This window comes from Schistocerca americana, chromosome X (genome assembly GCF_021461395.2).
Source record: "Schistocerca americana isolate TAMUIC-IGC-003095 chromosome X, iqSchAmer2.1, whole genome shotgun sequence".
NCBI classification, from domain to species: domain Eukaryota; kingdom Metazoa; phylum Arthropoda; class Insecta; order Orthoptera; family Acrididae; genus Schistocerca; species Schistocerca americana.
Genome location: NC_060130.1, coordinates 619,691,070 through 619,713,186, shown reverse-complemented (window position 1 = coordinate 619,713,186; position 22,117 = coordinate 619,691,070). Strand labels below are relative to the sequence as shown.

Genomic DNA, 22,117 nt, shown 5'->3' with positions numbered 1-22,117 from the left:
GAAAATCCCTGACCCCGCAAGGAATCGAACCCGGGACCCCATGCTCGGGAAGTAAGAACACGACTGCAAGACCATGAGCTGTGGACTGCTGAGGTAAAGGGCACATTGTTGAAAGCATAGCACTGATACTTCTGGGAGTTTGGGACTGCTTATGACTAGTGCAAAAGTTTTTCCAAATCACTAAATGGAATTACTATGGTTGCTAATGCTACATGGTCATCTATTTGGAACCCAAATAAAGTAAAAATGTCAAATCCAAATAGGTACATTAGTTGTTGCCCGTGAACTAACTACCAGCTATGTAAGTGTGTGAGGTACTTTCTTGTAAATTATTGGCACCTTAATTTGTCCTCTTAGTGTTATCCCCTGGTCACAGCAGAATGCCCTCATGCCTCTCTGCTTTGTGCTAGCTAGGATGCCACATTTATGGCTCGCGTTGCACTTCATGCCATAATATGGACACTGTCAATTTTCATGTTTGGTGTAGCATTTGGGGCAGATGTATATAACTTAATACCATGGGATCGAAAGGCAGTGACATGGGGAGTGACTATGACATGTAATAGATACTGATGTTCAACAATGAGTTATATGCTCCCTTACAGCAGCATCTACCAATGCAAATGGGCAATGGACAAATTCTTGGCTGCTTTGTAATATACTGGTGAACTGAAAATTAATTAAATCTGAGGATGGTTACTATGAATGTGTGTCATTATTTGACTGACAACATTGGCTACTCTACAAAGTACTTACATCAATCCTGTTTTGAAACATTTTATGAGTAGAAGCGGCTACTTCGAATGCTTGCACTGTTGGTTAAGACCTCTTCAAGTGATGGGTCTGAAAATGTTAAATCTTTCATCTCAACCTGTTCGTCTAGCATTAATCTGACAATTACACCAGGAATTACAGATATTGCATAAGACACATTGCAACATGCACATACAAAATTGCACTGGCATTATAAAGCCTTGCAATTTTTTGACCTACATTGCATAGGATGAACGTGGCTGTTTTGTATGTTGTTTGAATTTGAACTGTAATTTGACTTTGGCAATGTAATGTTTAGTCAGTAACTCACAGACAACAGAAAATTCTAGCATACTGGAATCAACTAGAGTGTATAAACTTTGATCAGTTTGTATAAATGACTACTGGAATACCGTAATATAACACAGTGATGAACTGAATCAGAAATAGCAATTGTCTTGGTGGTGGTGGTGCTGGTGCTGGTGCTGCTGCTGCTGCTGCTGCTGCGTTAGTAAACAGTTGTTGCTACTGTTGGAACTGCTGTTGCGACTATTCCAACTGCTGTTTCCACAATGCAAAAAATTATGGATCCATCATAACCAGTTCTGCATGCTGACAATGTTCCTTGTTGTCAAGTTTTCAGTCAGTCACGATAGAAAAACTTGCTTGTGGCGACTGTCTTTGATCAGCGAAGCTGCGGAAGTTACAAGCCAAAGTGATGAAATAGTACTAGTGTGAGACACTGGAGTTGGAGGCAGTCCAGCCAGCAATTGCAGTACTGAAGTAGACTGATAAAAGAATCAAAAATCAGAAACAAGCCAAAGTCATTACCAGCCAGGTTTGTAGTACCAAGAGAGAATTCTTAAAGCATAGTTCAAGATGATAATGCTGGTTACTTCTACTGGTGGTGTTATGGTGTGTTAGGACACGTTCATTGTATCTGCCACTGGCACCTCGTGTATAAGTGATTGGAAGGTGCCAACTCAGATACATTTAAAGTTTCTATATCCGTGTTTATATGGCATCGGTGAATATTAGACCATCCTACTACAAATATCCTCGAGTAATCTTAATTGTTTATAGTATCACTTGTGTAAGTCAGATGTCAGTAAATTTTAAAACAAAGTAAATGATGGCCTACATTTCCAGATTGCTTCGTACTCTGAATTCTGCTGCCTTAGATACAGATGTGTGCTACTACAGACAGAGTGGCACAGCTGATGATCATTTTTATAGATGCAGCTGTTGCAACCTGTGGGAAATTTGTACTATTAGTTTTTTTAGCTGTTGTCATTAATATTGTGAATTTGTGAATAAATTTGAATTATGGATAACAATTTCTTTTATGTTGCAGGTGCAAACAGATTTTCAACAGTGTGACCAAACAAAATTTGCAACAACTATTACAGATGCAGATTCAATCAATCATGTTGTGGTTTTTCTAACAGGAGTCCAATCCTTTCCGCCAGGAACTGGTGGTTTAGGTAAATTTGCTTATTGAATATTTAATGAACTGAAATTATCAATCAAATTTTTATTTGTTATTGAGGCAGTTGCTGGATTTGAAAATGACAGATAGTATGTTCCTAAGTTTCTTACAACGCAAAATAATGAAACACTTGAGTGATATATATACGTATATGCCATATGTGTGTATGTAAAAGTAATGGACCACAGTCAGTTTGTAGCAGTAGGGTTATTCAGCATGTGAATCACACATTTTTAAGTAACGTACTAGTTGTAACAATTTGCTCTCAAATCTTATGTTTTGCAATTTTGATTTGTGGATTCAGATAATAACTCCTCTCTCACATTTCCTTGGCATGATTGATGAATGATGTGCTTTTGGGGATCCAGCAGAATTGTTCATTCCACAGCTCGACTGAACACCCAAAGCATGTCATTAATCAACTGCACCAAGAAAACCTAATACACTATAACTTCACTCTGTGGTGAGGACATGTTCCACAACTCACACAATGTGGATAAGGTCTACCAGAAGGAATGTTGGCTTCTCAGTACTCTGATTTTTTTGACTAGATGTCAAGATGAACAAGTCATAGCTGTGTTCGCCAAAACCAGATTATCATATTAACACAGTGGCCAATAGGACTATGTACCATGCAAGCCTGGTATTAGTACAAGAGAGAATTTGTGACACCTGACAAATGATAGATATCACTTCAAAAGAGCTCCTTCATCTCCATCTTCATGTGTCAGCTACACTGTCTGCAGATTCTCAGAATAATTGGACAATATGACATGATCACAAGCAGAGTCGATGCCAGAAAGTAAAATTTGTTCACTTGCACAAAAAGCCAAGACAGGAAGCAAGGGGCTGTTCAGTAATCTATCTCACTGATCAGCATTACGAAATTTCAATCACCAACTTTCTCTTCCAAATGCGAAAATATTTTGTTGACACCCACCTACATAGGGAGAAATGCTCATCATAATAAAATAAAAGAAATCAGAGCTCAAACGGAAAGATTTAGGTGTTCCTTTTTCCCACGTACCATTCGAGAGTGGAATGGTAGAGAAGTAGTATGAAAATGGTTTGATGAACCCTCTGCCAGGCACTCAAGTGTGAATTGCAGAGTAACCATGTAGATGTAGGTCAGGATGAGGATATAGTTATCCCTTGCGAAAGAACAAAGTTTTGAGTGCACTTAAGAAATGCTACCAGTAACAGATTACATCAGCTCCCTGCAGCATGTTGTAACTTTGCTCCCATTGGAAACAGCTGAAGAGGTTCACCACGAAACCTGTAGAGCATTTACGAAAGCTCCACTGATTAGAGCCAGCATCTCCAAGAAAGGAGAAGTAGCAGTTGGAAATCTGTGGGAGGACAAAGCAACTGTACTTCTGCTACCTGACAAGGGCTGAGGTTGTAACGTTATGAGTGGACTAGATTAAGAAGATTTTCAGTCTTTCGAATGACATAATCTACAGTAAAATGTTGATTTTATGAATAAAATTAAAAGGAAGCTGATGTCTCTTCTCAGTGTGCCGGGCATGCCACGTAACATTATTAAGGGTCTTAATACAGAAACACCTATACTGCCACAACCATATGGCTTTCCTAAGGTAAACAAGGAGTCATTTCTCAAAGACCCATTATTACTAATATTGATGTGCACCAACAAACCAATATGTGAAACACATTTGTATCAAATGTGTGGGGAAGTGTGAACACCACATTTGCAGCTCACACACTATGAACACCACCTCCATCCATCGTTGCATGAGGATATGGTTAGGTCAGTTTCTATATGTTCTCCCTCTTAACAAGAGTCCCACTTTCTCAATCCTTGGAATTATTTGTGGAGAAGTTTGACAACTGTTCCACTAAAACACTGAGGCAAGTTCTTACATCAGCTTATTTCCTGTTTGACAGAAAATCCGAAATCGATGTTAACTAATTGATGGTGTGACGATGGATAGTCTGTTATCATATGTGATAGTCCTCCTAAATGTGGACCACGTTGAAGCAAACACACTAGAATGTGTCAAGTTCGAGCCAATGTGTTTCAATTGATGTGTGAACAACACATTTGTGGTGTAGACACATGAACCGAACAAACTTGAAGAGTTCCTGTAAAATTTAAGCACTATCCATCCTAATAGACAATTCATAATGGAACTTGTAGAAAAAAAATTAGAGCTATCTTGTCTTGATGCATTAGTTAAGAGAAGGTGTTATAACTTCAAGTTGAGCAAATATATTTCAAGGAAGACGCTACACGTGAAAGTCACAGATCAAGTAAACACAGTAAGACGTGTGTACACTTTAACAGTCAAATCATAACTGAGTCCGAGTCTAGCGGCCGCTGGCTGGCTGGCCGCTTAGGTGGCGCTGCTGCTGCATGGCTGGCAGACAGCGCCGCATGTAGAGGACGCGCGTAACTGCGCGGCGGCACTTTGAAAGATCGGCGAGTCACAACACTTTTCCCCCCTTTGAAGTTTTTGCACAGTTCTTGATGGAGGTGGCTTGTAGATTGCTAACGTCCATAGGTGTTGTTTGACTGGCCGTAAAGTCTCAAGGAGGAGGCTTCCCGTACGGACAGAAGTGTCCCCGATGATAACAGGTCGAGATGACAGGAGACGTGGGGGTCGCATCTGCTTGGGCCTCGTGTACCAATCGGCCCGTTGCGGCAAGTTCGGTTGTTATAACAGGAGACATGGGCGATGTGTCCGCGTCCGTAGGAGAAGGAGGCGAGTAGAGTTGCTCCGACAGATGATGGTCATCTGGTTCCTGCATGGGCACGTCTCCTGGTGGCATCAGTTCTTGTGCTGGCACCGATATGATGGTGAGAGGACTGCTTTGTGAGTAGTGAGAGATTCCAGTGTCCCGAGCATTAGGTAAAGCCGAAGGTGGTGCAGCGGCATCCGGTACAGGCGTTGCCGGCACACGAGGCCGAAGCTGGTCCGAATGACGCACTGCAATACCCGTGTCCATCTGGATTTCATACAGGCGTCAGCCACGGTGTCGTAAGATGTGGCCAGGACTTCATTTTGGCCGCCTGCCTTATCCCTGTACACATACAAGGTCGTCGGCGGTGAACCGACCAAGTGAAGGCACCCGCGGCCATGAGGTGGAAGGCCGCAGAAGATGAAGTAGCGTGCGAGGCTGTCGGCCATGTAAGAGCTCAGCCGGGCTGTGGTCGCCCATGGGGGTGGTACGGTAAGAAGCCAGAAATTGGAGAAACGCATCATCAGCAGCAGAAGAATTCAGGAGTTGCCTCATCTGAACCTTAAATGTGTGGACCAGTCGTTCAGCCTCACCGTTTAACTGTGGATGGAACGGAGGGGCCATGACATGCATGACGCCGTGACGGGCACAAAAATCCGCAAAATCGGAAGAGGCAAATTGCGGACCATTATCAGTAACAAGAGTAGAGGGAAGGCCTTCCAAAGAGAAAATGCGAGCAAGAGCATTGGTGGTTGCCGCGGTGGTAGGCGACGTGCAACGGACAGTGTAAGGAAAGTTAGAATAGGCGTCAATAATGAGAAGCCAATAAGAACCTAAAAAATGACCCCCGAAGTCAGCCTGAATATGCTCCCAGGGCTTCTCAGGCGAAGGCCACGGTGACAAAAATGACTTCGGGGCGGCGGCCTGTGACGCACAAGGGCCGCAGGCAGCGACCACGTGTGCGATTTCAGAGTCGATGCCAGGCCAGTACACATGTCGGCGCGCCAGAGATTTTGTGCGAGAGACACCCCAGTGTCCTTGGTGAAGGAGGCGCAAGACCGAAGCACGCAAAGACGCAGGTACCACAACATGCAGCGAAGCATTTTCGGTGGAAAGAAGGATAACACCATCCCTAGCCGTGAGTCGGTAACGCAAAGCGTAGTAGTTCCGCAACGGATCAGAAGTATTAGCAGACGGACGATCTGGCCAACCCCTCTGAATACAGCGTAACACCCGGGAGAGGGTAGGGTCAGAACCTGTAGCAGCCGCCAGCCGGTCCCCGGTGATGGGGAACCCGTCCACAACCCGCTGCTCGGCAACATGCAGGTGGAAACACAAAAGTTCGTCCCTATCGAATGCCAGATCAGGACTCATGGGAAGGCGAGACAGCGCATCAGCATTTGTATGTTGAGCCGTCGGCTGAAAATGAATATCATAATTGAAACGAGACAAGTAAATAGCCCAACGCTGGAGGCGGTGTGCAGCCTTGTCAGGATGTGACGTTGATGGATGAAACAAGGAAACAAGTGTTTTGTGATCCATAATAAAATGAAATTTGGATCCATAGAGAAAAACACCAAACATATGAAGAGCATAAATAATGGCCAAAGCTTCTTTTTAAATTTGAGAATACTTTTGTTGGGCATCCGCGAGTGTTTTGGAGGCATAATCAATGGGTTGTTCAGAACCGTCAGAAAAACGGTGCGCAAGGACTGCACCAACCCCGTGTTGAGAGGCGTCCGTGGAAAGAACAAGATGTTAGCCAGGTCGATAAGTAGCCATGCATGGGGCCTGTTTCAGCATAGTCTTCAATTTCTGGAAAGCCACATCGCATGACATGGACCAGTGAAAAGGCACGTTTTTATGCAACAGGCGATGCAACGGCTGAGCCACCGAAGCAGAAGACAGTAAAAACTTTTGATAGTATGCTATTTTCCCCAAGAAGGCCTGCAGTTCCTTAACAGATGTAGGGCGAGGAAGGGCATCGATCACAGCAACAGTTTGCTGAAGCGGATGAATACCATCCCGAGAGAGTTGAAACCCCAAGTACGTGATAGGTGCCTGAAAAAATTTTGATTTCTGAAGATTACACTTATGACCAGCAGTCTGTAAGACATGAAAAAGTGTGAGGAGATTTTGAAGATGTTTGTCAGTGGTAGAGCCAGTGACAATGTCGTCCTGGTAATTTATACACCCAGGGGCAGTGAGCAATAATTGTTCCAAGAATCGCTGAAAGAGAGCAGGGCCGCTAGCAACCCCGAATGGCAATCGTTGGTATTGATAGAGGCCGAAAGGCGTGTTAAGGACAAGAAACTGTTGGGAAGCAGTGTCGAGAGGAAGTTGACGGTAAGCTTCTGACAGGTCAAGTTTAGAAAAAGACTGGCCTCCAGCAAGTTTAGTGAACAATTCTTCAGGTCGAGGCATAGGGTAAGTGTCGATAAGGCATTGAGCATTGACAGTGGCTTTGAAATCGCCACAGAGACGAATATCACCATTTGGCTTAGCAACGACAACGACAAGAGAGGACCACTCACTGGAAGTAACAGGAAGCAAGACCCCTGAAGCAGTGAGACGATCCATCTCCCGTTTGTGTTTGACCTGATCACGGAGGGCCACAGGAATGGGCCGAGCCCGAAAAAACTTAGGCCGAGCAGTGGGTTTGAGCATGATATGAGCTTCAAAGTCGTTTGCACAGCCCAACCCATGGGAAAAAAGGGACGAAAATGTCGTCGACAAGGAATCCAATTGAGCATAAGGAATAGCATCAGAGATGATATTGACAGAGTCATCTATGGAGAATCCAAAAACGCGAAAGGCATCGAAACCAAAAAGATTCTCCGCATTACTATGGTCGACCACAAATATGGGAACAGTGCGAACGACAGATTTGTAAGATACCTCAGCATCAAATTGTCCCAAGAGAGAAATCTGTTTATTGTAAGTCTGTAATTGCCTAATGATAGGTGACAGGATTGTAGAACCCAACTGAAGATACGTCTGAGAATTGATGATAGTGGCAGCAGAACCAGTATCCATCTGCATGCGAACATCTCAACCACGTATTTGGACAGTGAGGAATAACTTCCCTGAAAGGGAATAAGTACAATTGACAGACAACACAGAATAAGAATTACCGTCATGTTCATGAACATCATGTATGCGGTCAGATTTGCAAACGGATGACACATGACCCTTTTTTTTGCATTTGTGACACACGGCCCAATGTTGTGGACAATATTCTCGTGAATGTTTCGTAAAACACCGCGGGTTTTGCTGCAGTTTCTTAGAGGTTTGTTTACGGTTAGGCCGAGGCTGCGCTTGGGAGTGTACTGCGGCCACGTCGGCTGGCGGGGACACACCACACGCTTCGTCAACATCGCACAGAGGTTGTATATTCCCGACGTCGCCCCATGCCTGTATTTGCGCTCCAGCGGCACGAGAAATTTCAAAAGACTGAGCGATGGATAGGACTTCATCTAGAGTCGGATTTGCCAACTGAAGGGCACATTGCCTAACTTCTTTGTCGGGCGCCGATTGGATAATAGCATCCTGTACCATTGCATCGGCGTAGGATTCTTTGTGAACTTCAGTAACAAATTGACACTTTCTACTGAGGCCGTGAAGTTCAGCAGTCCAAGCACAATAGGATTGATTTGGTTGTTTTTGACAACAATAAAAGGCAACACGAGAGGCTACCACATGCATTTGCTTTTGAAAATAGACGGACAGAAGTGAGCACGTTTCAGCAAAGGACAAAGACGCAGGATCTTTCAAAGGAGCCAATTGCGACAACAACCAATACATTTGAGGTGAAATCCATGAAAGGAACAGAGACTTACATGTTTGTTCATCCGCGACATGAAATGCCAAGAAGTGCTGTCGAAGACGTTTTTCGGATTCAGACCAGTCTTCCACCGTCTCGTCGTAAGGAGGAAAAGGAGGTAGAGACAATGACAAGAGACGCCCCGCATTTGATGCCGCGATGAAATCACGAATCGCATTGTGAGAAGCATTTGCTGTTCTATGAGACCTTGCAACAGTAGCTCTAAAGTAGCCATGGAAACATGTGGGTCAACGATGGAAAAGAAAAATCACTATCTCGCCGCCAATTATAACTTCAAGTTGAACAAATATATTACAAGGATGACGCAATACGTGAAAGTCACAGATCAAGTAAACAGAGTAAGATGTGTGTACACTTTAACAGTCAAATCATAACTGAGTCCGAGTCTAGTGGCCGCTGTCTGGCTGGCCGCTTAGGTGGTGCTGTTGCTGCATGGCTGGTAGACAGCGCCGCATGTAGAGGACGCGCGTAACTGCGCGGCGGCACTTTGAAAGATCAGTGAGTCACAACAGAAGGGTCGACTGATCCCTGGATCACAGTGTATATAGGATACTTACACATACTGACTTTTATCTTCACACCCCAGACCATCAACATTCTTCATGAAAAATTTCATACTAAAGACTCTGGACCATAGAGCTTGAATGCTGTCAGAAAAGGACAGCCTCATCAAAGAATTACAGTACTTACAAATAGTGTTCAGAAGAACTGGCTACTTAGATCGAGGAACTGAGTGTATGATGCAGTCAAAATCAACAATGCCTGAGGCAGAGGTTGAGATTGAGAAAGAAAATGAAAAGCCAGGATTGATTATCTGCCGTATGTTGGCTCAATCTCAAAAAATATCAGTAAACTCCTATGGAAATATGGCATCCACTGTATTTTGTTCCCAATAACAATGGTAAAAAGTCTTCTGTGGAATATCAAAGATTATCTGGGTCTCCAAAATCTAGGTGTAGTACCACAGTCCACGTGAATCTGGCCTATCTTTTGTAGGGTAGACCATTAGAACAATTGAAAAAAGGTATTAAACATGATAAGACCAGTATTATTGTGGTGCAAACACCAAGTTTCTAGGACAGCTTAATGAAGGAGCCTGTCAAAATAAATATGCCAGGAAACACAATAAACAAAGACATAGGTTTCAATTTAAGTAAGACATAGGATTCATCACTCAATTTATTAAGATCTTACTGTCCATCTCATTTGACAGATGTGGAAATGCTGAGAGAACTTATATTTCACAGAATAACAGCATGGGATCCAAATAACAATGAGCACCACAAGGCATAGTTTGACTGGAAGCTGAACTCTGCCAACACCTGAAGAAGAAAACCAAGTCAGTTGTTGAAATTTGTGCTGGAAATGATATCAATAACTTAGCATAACAATCAAAAGCTCACTGAGTGACTGACTGACTGAAATTTGTGACAAAAAAGATTTTTGTAATTGTTACAGTTGCCAAAAGAATGAAACATCTGAATAATCACTGATGAATGATTTTGTGTGTTGACTTGAGTGTTGTATTCATTTCTTTGCATTTTACTTTAGAAGTGGAAGGTGTTACTAAATGTTGACAATAGAAATAATATTCGTACCATTGCTTTTACACTGAATGATTAATACCATCAACTTTGGAAATAGTGAAATAGTCATGAACTGCCTTACATTGAAGTAAGACCAGGAAACAAAGGAAAGTATAAATTGTAATGCATTGTTAAAAAACTTCAAAAATCTGCTCTTTCAGTATAAGAAGTTGATTCTGAACATCACAAAATAGTTACATTATGTAATTCGCATTACTAGGTGACACACATGCACAAATTATGTATCAGAGAGAGATGGACTTTCCATGAGTTAAAGGATATTTGTGAGCTTTGAAGAATGGAGGCTGTTACTGGACACCCAAACAAGATTGCTCAAAATTATTTCAGAAGGAAAATAAAATAACTGCACTCCACTCAACTTTACAGGACTCCCAGTATACGAAGCATGATCAAAAAGTAACGGATTTTTTGTTTTTCGTAAAGAATCTTTATTTATTCATCAGTATCAACTTTGTCCCCATCAAAGTATTCTCCGCTAGATGTAATACACTGGTACCAGAGCTTTTTACAGTCTTGGAAGCACTTCTGGTACTCACTTTTCTTTATGGTGCTTAGCTCCTTCAGAGATCCTGTTTCTTTCTCATTACTGATGGCGAAATGACAGCCTTTCATGGTTTTCTTCAGCCTTGGGAATAGTAAGAACTCATTGGGGCGATTTCTGGTGAATAGGGTGGCTTAAGCAACATGACAGCATTGTTTTTTGCCAAAAAATCATGAAAAAGCATTGAGATGTGAGCAGGAGCATTATTGTGATGTGATTTCCCTGATTGGTTTTGCCACAACTCTTATTAATTTTCTTCAGATTGCCTCACACAAATGGCACATAATTCTTAGGTAATATTCCTTATCGGCTGTATGATCATAAGGCAGGAACTTGTAATGCGCTAGCCCTTTTTAAAAAAAAAAAAAAACGAGAAGAACCTTCCGACCTTCACGTGTGAAAAACTTTTTTAAATTTTATTTTGGTCTTTGCTCTTCGGGTGATTTGCTTTGAGCCATTCAGATGACTGGGTCTTGTTTTTTTGCCAAAAAATCATGAACAGGCATTGAAGTGTGAGCGAGGACGTAATCGTGATGCAATTTCCACGAGTGGTTTTGCCGCAGTTCTAGTCATTTTCTTCAGATTGGTTCACTCAAATGGCACATACCTCCCAGGTAGTATTGTAAGTAGTATTCTTTATCGATCATATGACTGTAAGGCAGGAACTCGTAATGCACTAGCCCACTGTAATCAAATAAAACAGTGAGAAGAACCTTCACATGTGTTCAAACTGGTCTCTGCCTCCCCTCTCTCCAGACAGTTTCCATTGGGATGACTGGGCTTTGCTATCAACATATCAACATTGTACTCATATATCCATGATTTGTCACCTGTTATAACCTTCTTTTGAAGTTCAGTATTATTGTCAGCTTCATTCAGCAATTCCTGAGCGATATCTATGCGACATCTTTTAGGCCAAAATTCAACAATTTCGGAACAAACTTTTGTACACCATCAGCAACTTCTCTGATGTGACTCAGTGACTTCCCAGAACCATTTTCTTTAATTCTTCCGCATTTTTGTCAGTAATGGATATGCTAGGGCATCCAGGGGACTCGCCATTGTCAACATCTTTTCTACCCTCGTTGAAATGTTTATGTTATTTGTAACGTTTCTCTTACTTGTAGTAGATTCACCAAAAGCCACAGTCAACATATTGAATTCCGTGCTGCACTTTATTTCATTTTTCAAGCAAATTTTAAAGCAAATTCATTGATCCATCTTTTTTGAAAGAAAAAATTTGCCAAGCACTTGAAAACATGTATAACCTTTTTGAATTTCGGCAGTAAGCTAAATATTCAAAATGGCTGAAAAAGCAAACATACACGAGGAACATGTGTACCAGCAAGATAAATGGAAAAAATGTTGAAAATCGGATGTATAAAGCCCATGAAATTAAAAAAATCCCATTACTTTTTGATCACACCTCGTACATCTCAGACATTATGATGAGGCAAGTACAAATGTTGAAACAGGTCCTTCTATGTTGAACTCCTTGCAGACCTGTAGCACACTACTGATTAACAGCTAAGCAGATTGGTCAGGAAAAAGGAAGATATGATAATGAAAGGATAAATTTAAAGTAGTGCCTGTTGTGGCACTCGTTTAACTCGTGCGTCTCATCACAGCTGTCATGCTAGGTCCTTTTCTTCATTGTCATTACTGTTATCTGTTTGGAATATGCTGAACCTTTTCACAGCCCGCCCACATGTTGCCAAGGATGTTTCAGTTATGCTGCTGAGGTTCGCTGAAAAGCCCATACTTATCCTCCGTACTGTCCCTATCTCTTCCCATGCAGTTTCTGTATTTTTGTAGCCCTGAAGAAAGACATTCATGACTGTTGATTAGCTTTGCATAATGAAGCACACACCAGAGTGCAGTCATTGTTCTTTAGATCACCACAAACATTTTCCATGAAGGCATTGATCATCTTGTCTCACAGTGGGATAAATGTATTAGCGGTTATGAGGATCACTTTTGAAATACACTATTGGCCATTAAAATTGCTACACTACGAAGATGACGTGCTACAGGTGCGAAATTTAACCAACAGGAAGAAGATGCTGTGATATGCAAATGATTAGCTTTTCAGAGCATTCACACAAGGTTGGCACCGGTGGCGACACGTACAACATGCTGACATGAGGAAAGTTTCCAACCGATTTCTCATACACAAACAGCAGTTGACCAGCATTGCCTGGTGAAACGTTGTTGTGATGCCTTGTGTAAGGAGGAGAAATGCTTACCATCACATTTCCGACTTTGATAAAGGTCGGATTGTAGCCTATTGCGATTGCGGTTTATCGTATCGCAACATTGCTGCTCGCGTTGGTCGAGATCCAATGACTGTTAGCAGAGTATGGAATCGGTGGGTTCAGGAGGGTAATACGGAGCACCGTGCTGGATCCCAATGGCCTCGTATCACTAGCAGTCGAGATGACAGGTAACTTATCTGCATGGCTGTAACGGATTGTGCAGACACGTCTTGATCCCTGAGTGAACAGATGGGGACGTTTGCAAGACAACAACCATCTGCATGAACAGTTCAACGACGTTTGCAGCAGCATGGACTATCAGCTCGGAGACCGTGGCTGCGGTTACCCTTGACACTGCATCACAGACAGGAGCGCCTGCGATGGTGTACTCAACGACGAACGTGGGTGCACGAATGGCAAAACGTCATTTTTTCGGATGAATCCAGGTTATGTTTACAGCATCATGATGGTCGCATCCGTGTGTGGCGACATCGCGTTGAACGCACATTAGAAGTGTGTATTCGTCATCGCCATACTGGTGTATCACCCAGCGTGATGGTAAGGAGTGCCATTGGTTTCATGTCTCGGTCACGTCTTGTTCGCATTGACGGCACTTTGAACAGTGAAAGTAACATTTCAGATATGTTACGATCCGTGGCTCTACCCTTCATTCAATCCCTGCGAAGCCGTACATTTCTGCAGAATAATGCACGACCACATGTTGCAGGTCCTGTATGGGCCTTTCTGGATACAGAAAATGTTCGACTGCTGCCCTGGCCAGCACATTCTCCAGATCTCTCACCAATTGAAAACATCTCGTCAATGGTGGCCGAGCAACTGGCTCGTCACAATACACCAGTCACTACTCTTGATGAAATGTGGTATCGTGTTGAAGCTGCATGGGCAGCTGTACCTGTACACGCCATCCAAACTCTGTTTGACTCAATGCCCAGGCGTATCAAGGCCATTATTACGGCCAGAGGTGGTTGTTCTGGGTACTGATTTCTCAGGATCTATGCACCCAAATTGCATGAAAATGTAATCACATGTCAGTTCTAGTATAATATATTTGTCCAATGAATACCTGTTTATCATCTGCATTTGTTCTTGGTGTAGCAATTTTAATGGCCAGTAGTGTAATAAACAGTTTACTTTTTTCCCATCTTTCTCGTTTTCATTTGACTGCCCCTTATACATAAAGCAGTTGAAATAAATGTCACTTAATTTTTTTTTTTTTTTTTTTTTTTTTTTTTTTTTTTTTTGTGTAAAAATTAAGTGATTAATAGAGGAATATAATTTAAGTAACTGTATTGTTAAAAGATTATTTGTAGTAGTTTCTTTGAGGGAAGTATTGAAATTTGTGACACAGTATTTAAGATGATTTTTTGTTATGTATACATTACAGATGGAGGAGAGGTGTGTGAAACAGCAAAGAACTATGGAACTGGGCGAATGTCGTCAAATTCCATCATTACTGTTCTCTGTTATACTGCATTTTCTTGAAACATCTTAATTTGTAAGCATTCTCTTTGCCTCCTTATCCCTTTTTATCTTTTCTGTTTTATTTGAACTTATAGCATTTTTTTATCTTGTTCTTTTTTAGCTCTGTCCTTCTTCATTACTCCATTGTTTTTTCTGTTATATTTATTTGTTACTGGATTTTCATTTGATCAGTCTATCATGTTGACAGCACTCTAGGTTTTCTTTACTTATCTACATTACTAAATGGGTAACCTGGGACATGGCCGTGGTGCAGGTCGCGTATCTAATGACTTCCAAAGGCAACAAAAGTTTGATTTTCAGTATTTCATACACTTATCATGGAAGTTTAAAATGCTGTCATAATGTACTCATTAAGAGCTATAACCTTATGTTAAAGGTTTAACACAATAAGTTAATTATCAGAGGTAGAAACATTGTATATCTCTTTACACAGTGTAACTCATGCCACGTAATTTACCCAGACTATATTCATCCAGCATTTGAGGAGGAGAACACTTGATGACTTTCAACAAACTTTGCACACAATGTCAAAGAAACTTTCTTTTTCTCACTGACCAACCCCACCCCCGTCCTCCCCCTACAAAATGAAAGGAAAAAACTTTATCGGTTACTACATTCTCACTGTTTGTGCAGTAAAATTGCAGCATTGGGCATGATGTTTTAGTTTATTTCTTCTTTAGTACTAAGTATTGACAGCAAATTTTGCAGGCAGTATCCACATATATCTTTGAATGTACCTGTGAAATTATATCAGTGTACAACAGAGTGTGTGAGGGATATGACATTTTATACATGGGAATTCAGTTATGTAAAGAATAGAGGCGAGGGGTTAACTGGTATCTACTAGCCATTATTTGATCAGTTGCTGTCTTCTATTTTCCTCTGCACTATTTACACCTTTACTTAATTTATTAATGTTATCTTCTGCATCCATTGGTTGCTAATACATTAGTGTCATTTGGCTCAGTTGAATTGATTTTCCAAGTAACTTATCCCAATATCTAGACTTTTCACATTGTTTTTTCTCTCATGTTCTTTCAATAATTTTGACAGAGAAACCTTTGATATAAAATGTTTGTCATCCAGTGTTGCGTTGTGTGTGTTGCTATTGGTAAGTGTTCACCCACTGCATTGTAGGTAAGAAGTAGGTACACTCTTTGACATAAAACCTGGCTGGCAGCCAGCTACCTCAGAGTCTAAGCCCACACTGATTGCAACAAGGGACAAGTAATATGACCATGCTGATAATACTCTAAAGTCCAGCTATCTACACGAATTGGCAACATTATAGGTTATGGCAGTATGTGGAGGAAGTCTTTTCTTCTGCTTAAGCTGTTACGCTATGTGTACATCATGGTATAGCGGTAAACCACGCATTGTCTGAATGTGATGCCTGGCGGCTGAAACCGCTCATTGCCTAAATTTTTATAGTGCTTCTTGTCTGAATGCTGAAGCCTAGAGTGTAATAGTAGCACAGCTACAATGCCTGAATTTTTATAGTGCTTCTTGTCTGAATGCTGAAGTCTAGAGTGTAATGGTAGCACAGCTACGATGCATTCCACCTGTTGAGACACTGGTAATAACAGTTCCATCTAATAACATTTTTGATAAACATTGTCTGCCTTTCAATGCCACAGTTCCCCAGGTCCCAATTTGTGGTACCTAGTCACAACTGTCACGATGGCACTGCACTCCTTCACCCTGTGTCGAAAGTGTCAGCTACCACTTGTCATTCTCTGTAGTGTAGAAGGTTGAATGATTAGAGGGATTAAGTTATTCAAAGGTAAGGTTTTACAGTAATAAAGTTAGTTAAAATATGGAGGAATATTGGAAGCCAGAGATTGTATGTAAATTACATTCTGTTGACCAGCTCAGTGGTGTGGTACCATGACGCAGGTGGGTTGCTGCAGCACTGAGTTAAGCAACACAAAGGAGAACTCTGTGTCACCGGCCAGCAGAGGATGTGACATGCAGCAGCTCACGGCATGCCAAGGTGTCAGCATTGAGGGTGGTAATCAGGTCAGTTACACCAGAATATTGTACTGACCTACTGGGGAGGAAAAACTGCAAAAATTAGCAGCAGAAAGCCACATTTAAGGACCAGCAACCAGCCCTTCATCATCAACCATTGTGAGACCTTGGAGTGACACAGTGCCTGTACCACTCAGCACCACCACCGGTTTGGAGTTGTCACTGTCATCATAGCTGTCGTTGCAGTGCAGGTCATCACCTAGGAGGCGCTAGAGTGATGCTGCCACTCTAGTCATCACCATCACTATCATCGGACACCATCAGCAGACAGCCGTGTGTAATGGGAGTCATTGCCTGGGGTGTGTTGTGGTCATTATCCTGGGGCAGTGCCTCCAGAAACACTGTGACTGGGACTGAAGCCAGGGACCCTGGCCCGCCAACGCCAGCCAGCTGCTGCTGGGGATGGTCACTGAGACAGGGCATTGACCTGTTCCCACTGGCACCACCCCCAACCCCCACCCCCTCCCCTCCCCTCCCGACCACGATCAGAACAGATCCAGTGGTATGATCCACAAGGTATAGTGCCACTGCTGAGGCAACGGATTCCAGTTATGCTACACAGCTACAGTCGCAGTAGCGGGCACACATGTGAGCATCCACTGGCCACCTTCATCACCACTGAGAATATTGAATATTATGAGTGGAAACAAAACTCACGCAGAGGGCCAACAACCAACGTATTGCAGGTGATCAATAGATGTTGTTATTCCCTCTTCCTCACACCCAGCAGAGAACTCACGTTTGAATCTGGCAATGGACAGTGGAGTCCCATGCCTATTTACACTGGTGTCAGAAAGACTGCTGAGGTATGATGGAGGCCTTCAAATTTGGGGGGTGGAGTAAGGAGCATTTATTGCGTGTTGCTAGACTGATGTTAACGGGAGATGCCAGAGATATGTTATATGTAATCAGAATCTGAGGGAGGCTAAAACATTTGAAGATTTACAGGAAGGGATAATAGAGAGATATCAGAAAAAGAACACGCAAGATATTGTCAGAAACAATTTACTAGGGTTTTTCATAAGCAGGATAAATCGATTGAAAGTTTCATTGACCGTATTTGTAAAATCAATGTAGGTACCTATGAGCTCACAGATGATGGGAGGGTTAACTTGGTAATTTTGTGGGAAGCAGAACATAGGGCTATTGATGCATTTTTGAGGGGGCTGCAACTGGATATTTCAAGAAAGGTTCATTTGGAATTTTCTAAGTAATTGAATGAAGCAATGGATATTGCATTATCCTTAGAGGGAATTAAATTATTGGCTAGGTCACATGAACATCAGACAGTGGTTACTATGGACATAAATTGTGTTTGGTGTGGACGAAAGTGTCATGTACAGAGAGAGTGCAAACAGCAACGTTGAAGGTATTACAAGAAATTTGGTCACTTGGGTCGGTAATACTGCAACAGAAATCAGCAACAACAGAAGTCTCAATCATGGGATAGATCTTACGGGCAGCAGTTAAACGGCACAGGGGATGGGATGTCCAATGTGCCATGCTCACAGTAAGAGTTAGCACATGTAAGAAAGCAGCGACAGACTTTTTTCTGACCGTCTATGTGGGGGTAAATAATTTAAAATGTTACTGGATACCAGTTCTCAGGTATCAGCTGCAAGTAAGTGAATATTTGGGGCTAATAGGTTAAGTGCATCACACTGGAATTTGAGTAGTGTAGGTGGAGGGCATGTAAATTCACTCAGTGCTGGAGAGTTGAAGTTCCAAGTGGATGCAGAAGTTCTTCCCGTGGTTAGCAGTAGGTATGACATTATTCTCGGACTCGATTTCCAGACTGCACATCATGCCATAATTGTCCTGGAAGGGCATACAATAGAAGTGGATGGGACTTTGTTTTAGCTAGGCTCTGCAGCCGGAATACCTCCATTGTTGCAAGGTCCACCCTATGGCCAGGGGAAACTAGTTAAACTGCGCACAGGGTCCTATAAGGTCAATTCATGGGATCACATATTGAAAGGTACAGGAGAGGTAGACTGGATTGATGTTGGTAGTGACCTGCCAGTGAACCCATTGTGTATCGTTGAACCTTTGGTGGATAATGAAGTAATAGATGCAGTTAGTTGTTTTATACAACTTAGCATGTCCTATGTTTGGGAGGTAGATGGCACGAGGATAGTGCCTCACAGTATTGATCATTTTGGCCCAGAGGTAGTAAAGTTGTTGCAGGGTACCCTGGTTGCAAATTTAGAAGTGGTAGATGAGGATGAACTAGGCCATGATTTTACAGTGAATTACACAATGTGCGGAAGGTCTTTCGACTGGTCAGTGCTAAGGACTAGGGTAACACATCTTGAAGCACAGAATAGAGCATGAGTGGAAAAACTGTTGAGTGAGAGTGTGGGCTTATTCAATATATCTGGTCCATTACCTGCAACACCGCTTCTTCTGCTTCAGATTCGTACTGGAACTGAAGCACCCATCTACAAATGACCGTATTGAGTTCCAAGGCATTTACAGCCAATTGTGGAAGAGTATGTAGATCAGCAACTTAGAGATGGCATCGTAGAACCTGGTTGTAGTCCCTGTTATGCTGTCATTGTAATTGTGAGCAAAAATGCCTAATATAACAGAGATATTGGTCAACTTGGGCCAGTGTCAGTACTTCACAACACTGTATATGTGTAGTGGTTGCCACCAATTGGAAGTGACGCCAGAGGACCAACCAAAAACTGCATTCTCAACACCGACTGGACACTATCAGTTTCGCCACATGCCTCATACCTTTTGGACTTAAAAGCATGCTGCCAACCTTTCAGCATTTGTTGGATAGTTTGTTGCAGGGATTAAAACCAAAACAGTGCACAATGTACTTGGATGACATAATTGTGTATTCAGAGGATATTCCAGAACATTTGGAGCAGTAGCGCGAAGTGTTTGATCATCTGCGTGCAGCACGGTTAACATTGAGTTTAGGGAAAGTCATTTTGTATTGCAAGTAGTTCAGTATTTGGGTCACATTGTAGGACAGGATGGAATTTATACCAATCCAAAGGTAGTTGATGCCGTTCACAATTTTCCAACACTCACCAAGATAAAGGAATTGCATCTATTTTGGGGCTCGCAAATTTTTGCCCTAGGTGTGCTGCAAAATTTGCAGAAATTGCAAGACCTCTCACACATTTGCTGTGGAAAGGTGTGAAGTTTCATTGGACGACTGAGTGTGAGGCAGCAGTCCAGAAGTTAAAAGATCTTTTGACATCTAGTCCCGTTTTAGTCTATCCAGATTTTGAGAAACCATGTATTCTTTCTTGTGATTCTAGCAATTTTGCGCTAGGAGTTATTTTGAGTCAGAAGTAGGTGGACAAGAGCACCCTATTGTGTACTCTTCAAGGCAGCTCAATAATGCTGAATATAATTATTCCACTACAGAGAAGAATATGCTTGCAGTGATTTTTGGAAAATGGTACTTCCATTTTTACCTGTATGGTAGATATTTTAAAGTGGTAACTGAGTACACAGTGCTTAAGTGGCTTTTAGGACTTAAAGATCAAAACAGTAGATTGTCGATATGGGTAATGCGGTTAAGTGAGTTCGATTACGAAGAAGTATATTGGCCAGGAAGGTCACGTGCTAATGCACATGCACTCAGCCATAGGATATGTGCTATGGAATGCACAAGTAATGATGTAAGTGAATGGAACCCAGCACAAAATTCTGATGTGGACTGTCAGCAGTTTGCTAAACAGCAGCTGTTCTGCCTGGAGGATGAAGTATTGTATCGAACAACATGAAATAGGCCATGGGTAGTGGTACCACAGAGCTTGCGTGATGAAGTGTTGAGCAAATTGCATGATTGAATTTTAGCAGGACATTCAGGTCGAAGAACAATGGAGGGAAGGATGGCGTGGAATTATTGGTGGATGACGCATAGGACCATTATGTGGAAAATTGTGTTCCATGTGCTCAAAGAACAGAACATAATCACCAGAAAAGTAAACTACACAGATTACCGGAAGTTGATAAACCATGCCAAATGGTAGGGTTGGACATCCTATGACCCCTAGCACAAACACCCGCAGAGAATTGTTACGTATTAACCGTTATTGACCAGTTTTCATGTTATGGTTTCATGAGAGCTTTATCAGACCAGCAAGCCAAAACAATCGGTCAGTCACTAGTCAGTCAGTACTTCAATTTGGGAGACCTAACGCCGTAATCATGGATCAGGGCACAAATTTTATGTCGTAATTAATGCAGCAGCTATGTATGTCATTGTGCTTTAAGAAATTATGTATGAGTGCTCTGCATCCTCAAGCTAATGGTCACACGGATTGTGCCCATGGGAAAATTGCAAAACTGGTGAGGTTTTACATAAATTCCCAGCATAACAATTGGGATGTACTATTGACCTGTGTCATTGCTGCATACAATTAGGAAGTTCACCAGAGCACAGGGTTATCCCCACATGAAGTACTTTTTGGGCACAAGATGCTGTCGCTATTTGAGTTTTGCAAAGCCCCGACACTTGACATCTCGTCAGTGAAGGATTTCACCAGGAGAGTGAAACTTATCTGGAGTCAAGTACAAAAAATGAATACAAAAGCTGTATAGAAACAGGCAAGGGCTTATGATGTGAAAGCAGTGTTACCTAAGTACCATGTGGGTTAGTGGGTTATGTTGGCGGATCCTTATGTGCCGAAGGGGAAAATGAAAAAGTTTGTTTCATGATATAATGGCCTTTACCAGGTAGTAGAGATGACCTCCAATTGACATTAAATTGCAGCCACCCAAACACCCTTCACACCCTTCAACAGTCCACGTAAGCCGAATTCAGCCATTTAAGGGGGATATGGGCAGTTTGCCTTGTGTGGCCCCCATTTTTTGTAGCTGGGGGTAAGAAACAATGGACAAGGAGCAGATAAAGGAAAAAGTAAAGCGAAGGAAACAGGATAATATGGCAAATCATCGATATATGCTAGGAACTAGAGCAAGAATGCGGGACTGGTATTAGAATTTCCTTTCCCCGCAGGGTGCATGTTCCTACCCTGGGACGGGAAAAGATGGTAACAGCATCCAGGACCACATTTGGTCCATAGAGGGCAGATGGGGCATGGAGTCTTATCATGTTAAGCCTATTGCACTACGGGTGTGCCCAAATAAGGTATGTTCTGTGTCAGGAGGTGTCATGTTTTCCAAGCAAGTGGATATGAGTGTGTCGGATCACCAGTGGACATTAAGGGTAAATTGCAACATTTGGGCTCTCGAAAATGAGATTCGCAGGCTGGAAGAAACGTTTGGGAAATTGCACAGCATGATGAGTACTCAGTTAGGGTATAACGGTACACAAGGAGAGTATTGTCTGTTACAGTTAGAGTTTGCAAAGCTACAGGTGCAACTACCACAGACTACGGAGTTTATCCCATGGGTCAG

At 42.3% G+C, this 22,117-nt stretch overlaps 1 protein-coding gene across 1 annotated transcript in view; it reads left to right on the top strand.

Annotated features, from left to right (window-relative positions):
• The window catches only part of LOC124554921 (protein OPI10 homolog), a 95,215-nt gene that overhangs the window by 58,278 nt on the left and 14,820 nt on the right, over positions 1-22,117 (top strand). Inside the window, exon 2 of the mRNA XM_047128611.1 lies at positions 2,108-2,237. Within this exon, the coding sequence (XP_046984567.1) occupies positions 2,108-2,237 (130 nt within the window). The remainder of the gene's footprint in view (positions 1-2,107; positions 2,238-22,117) is intronic.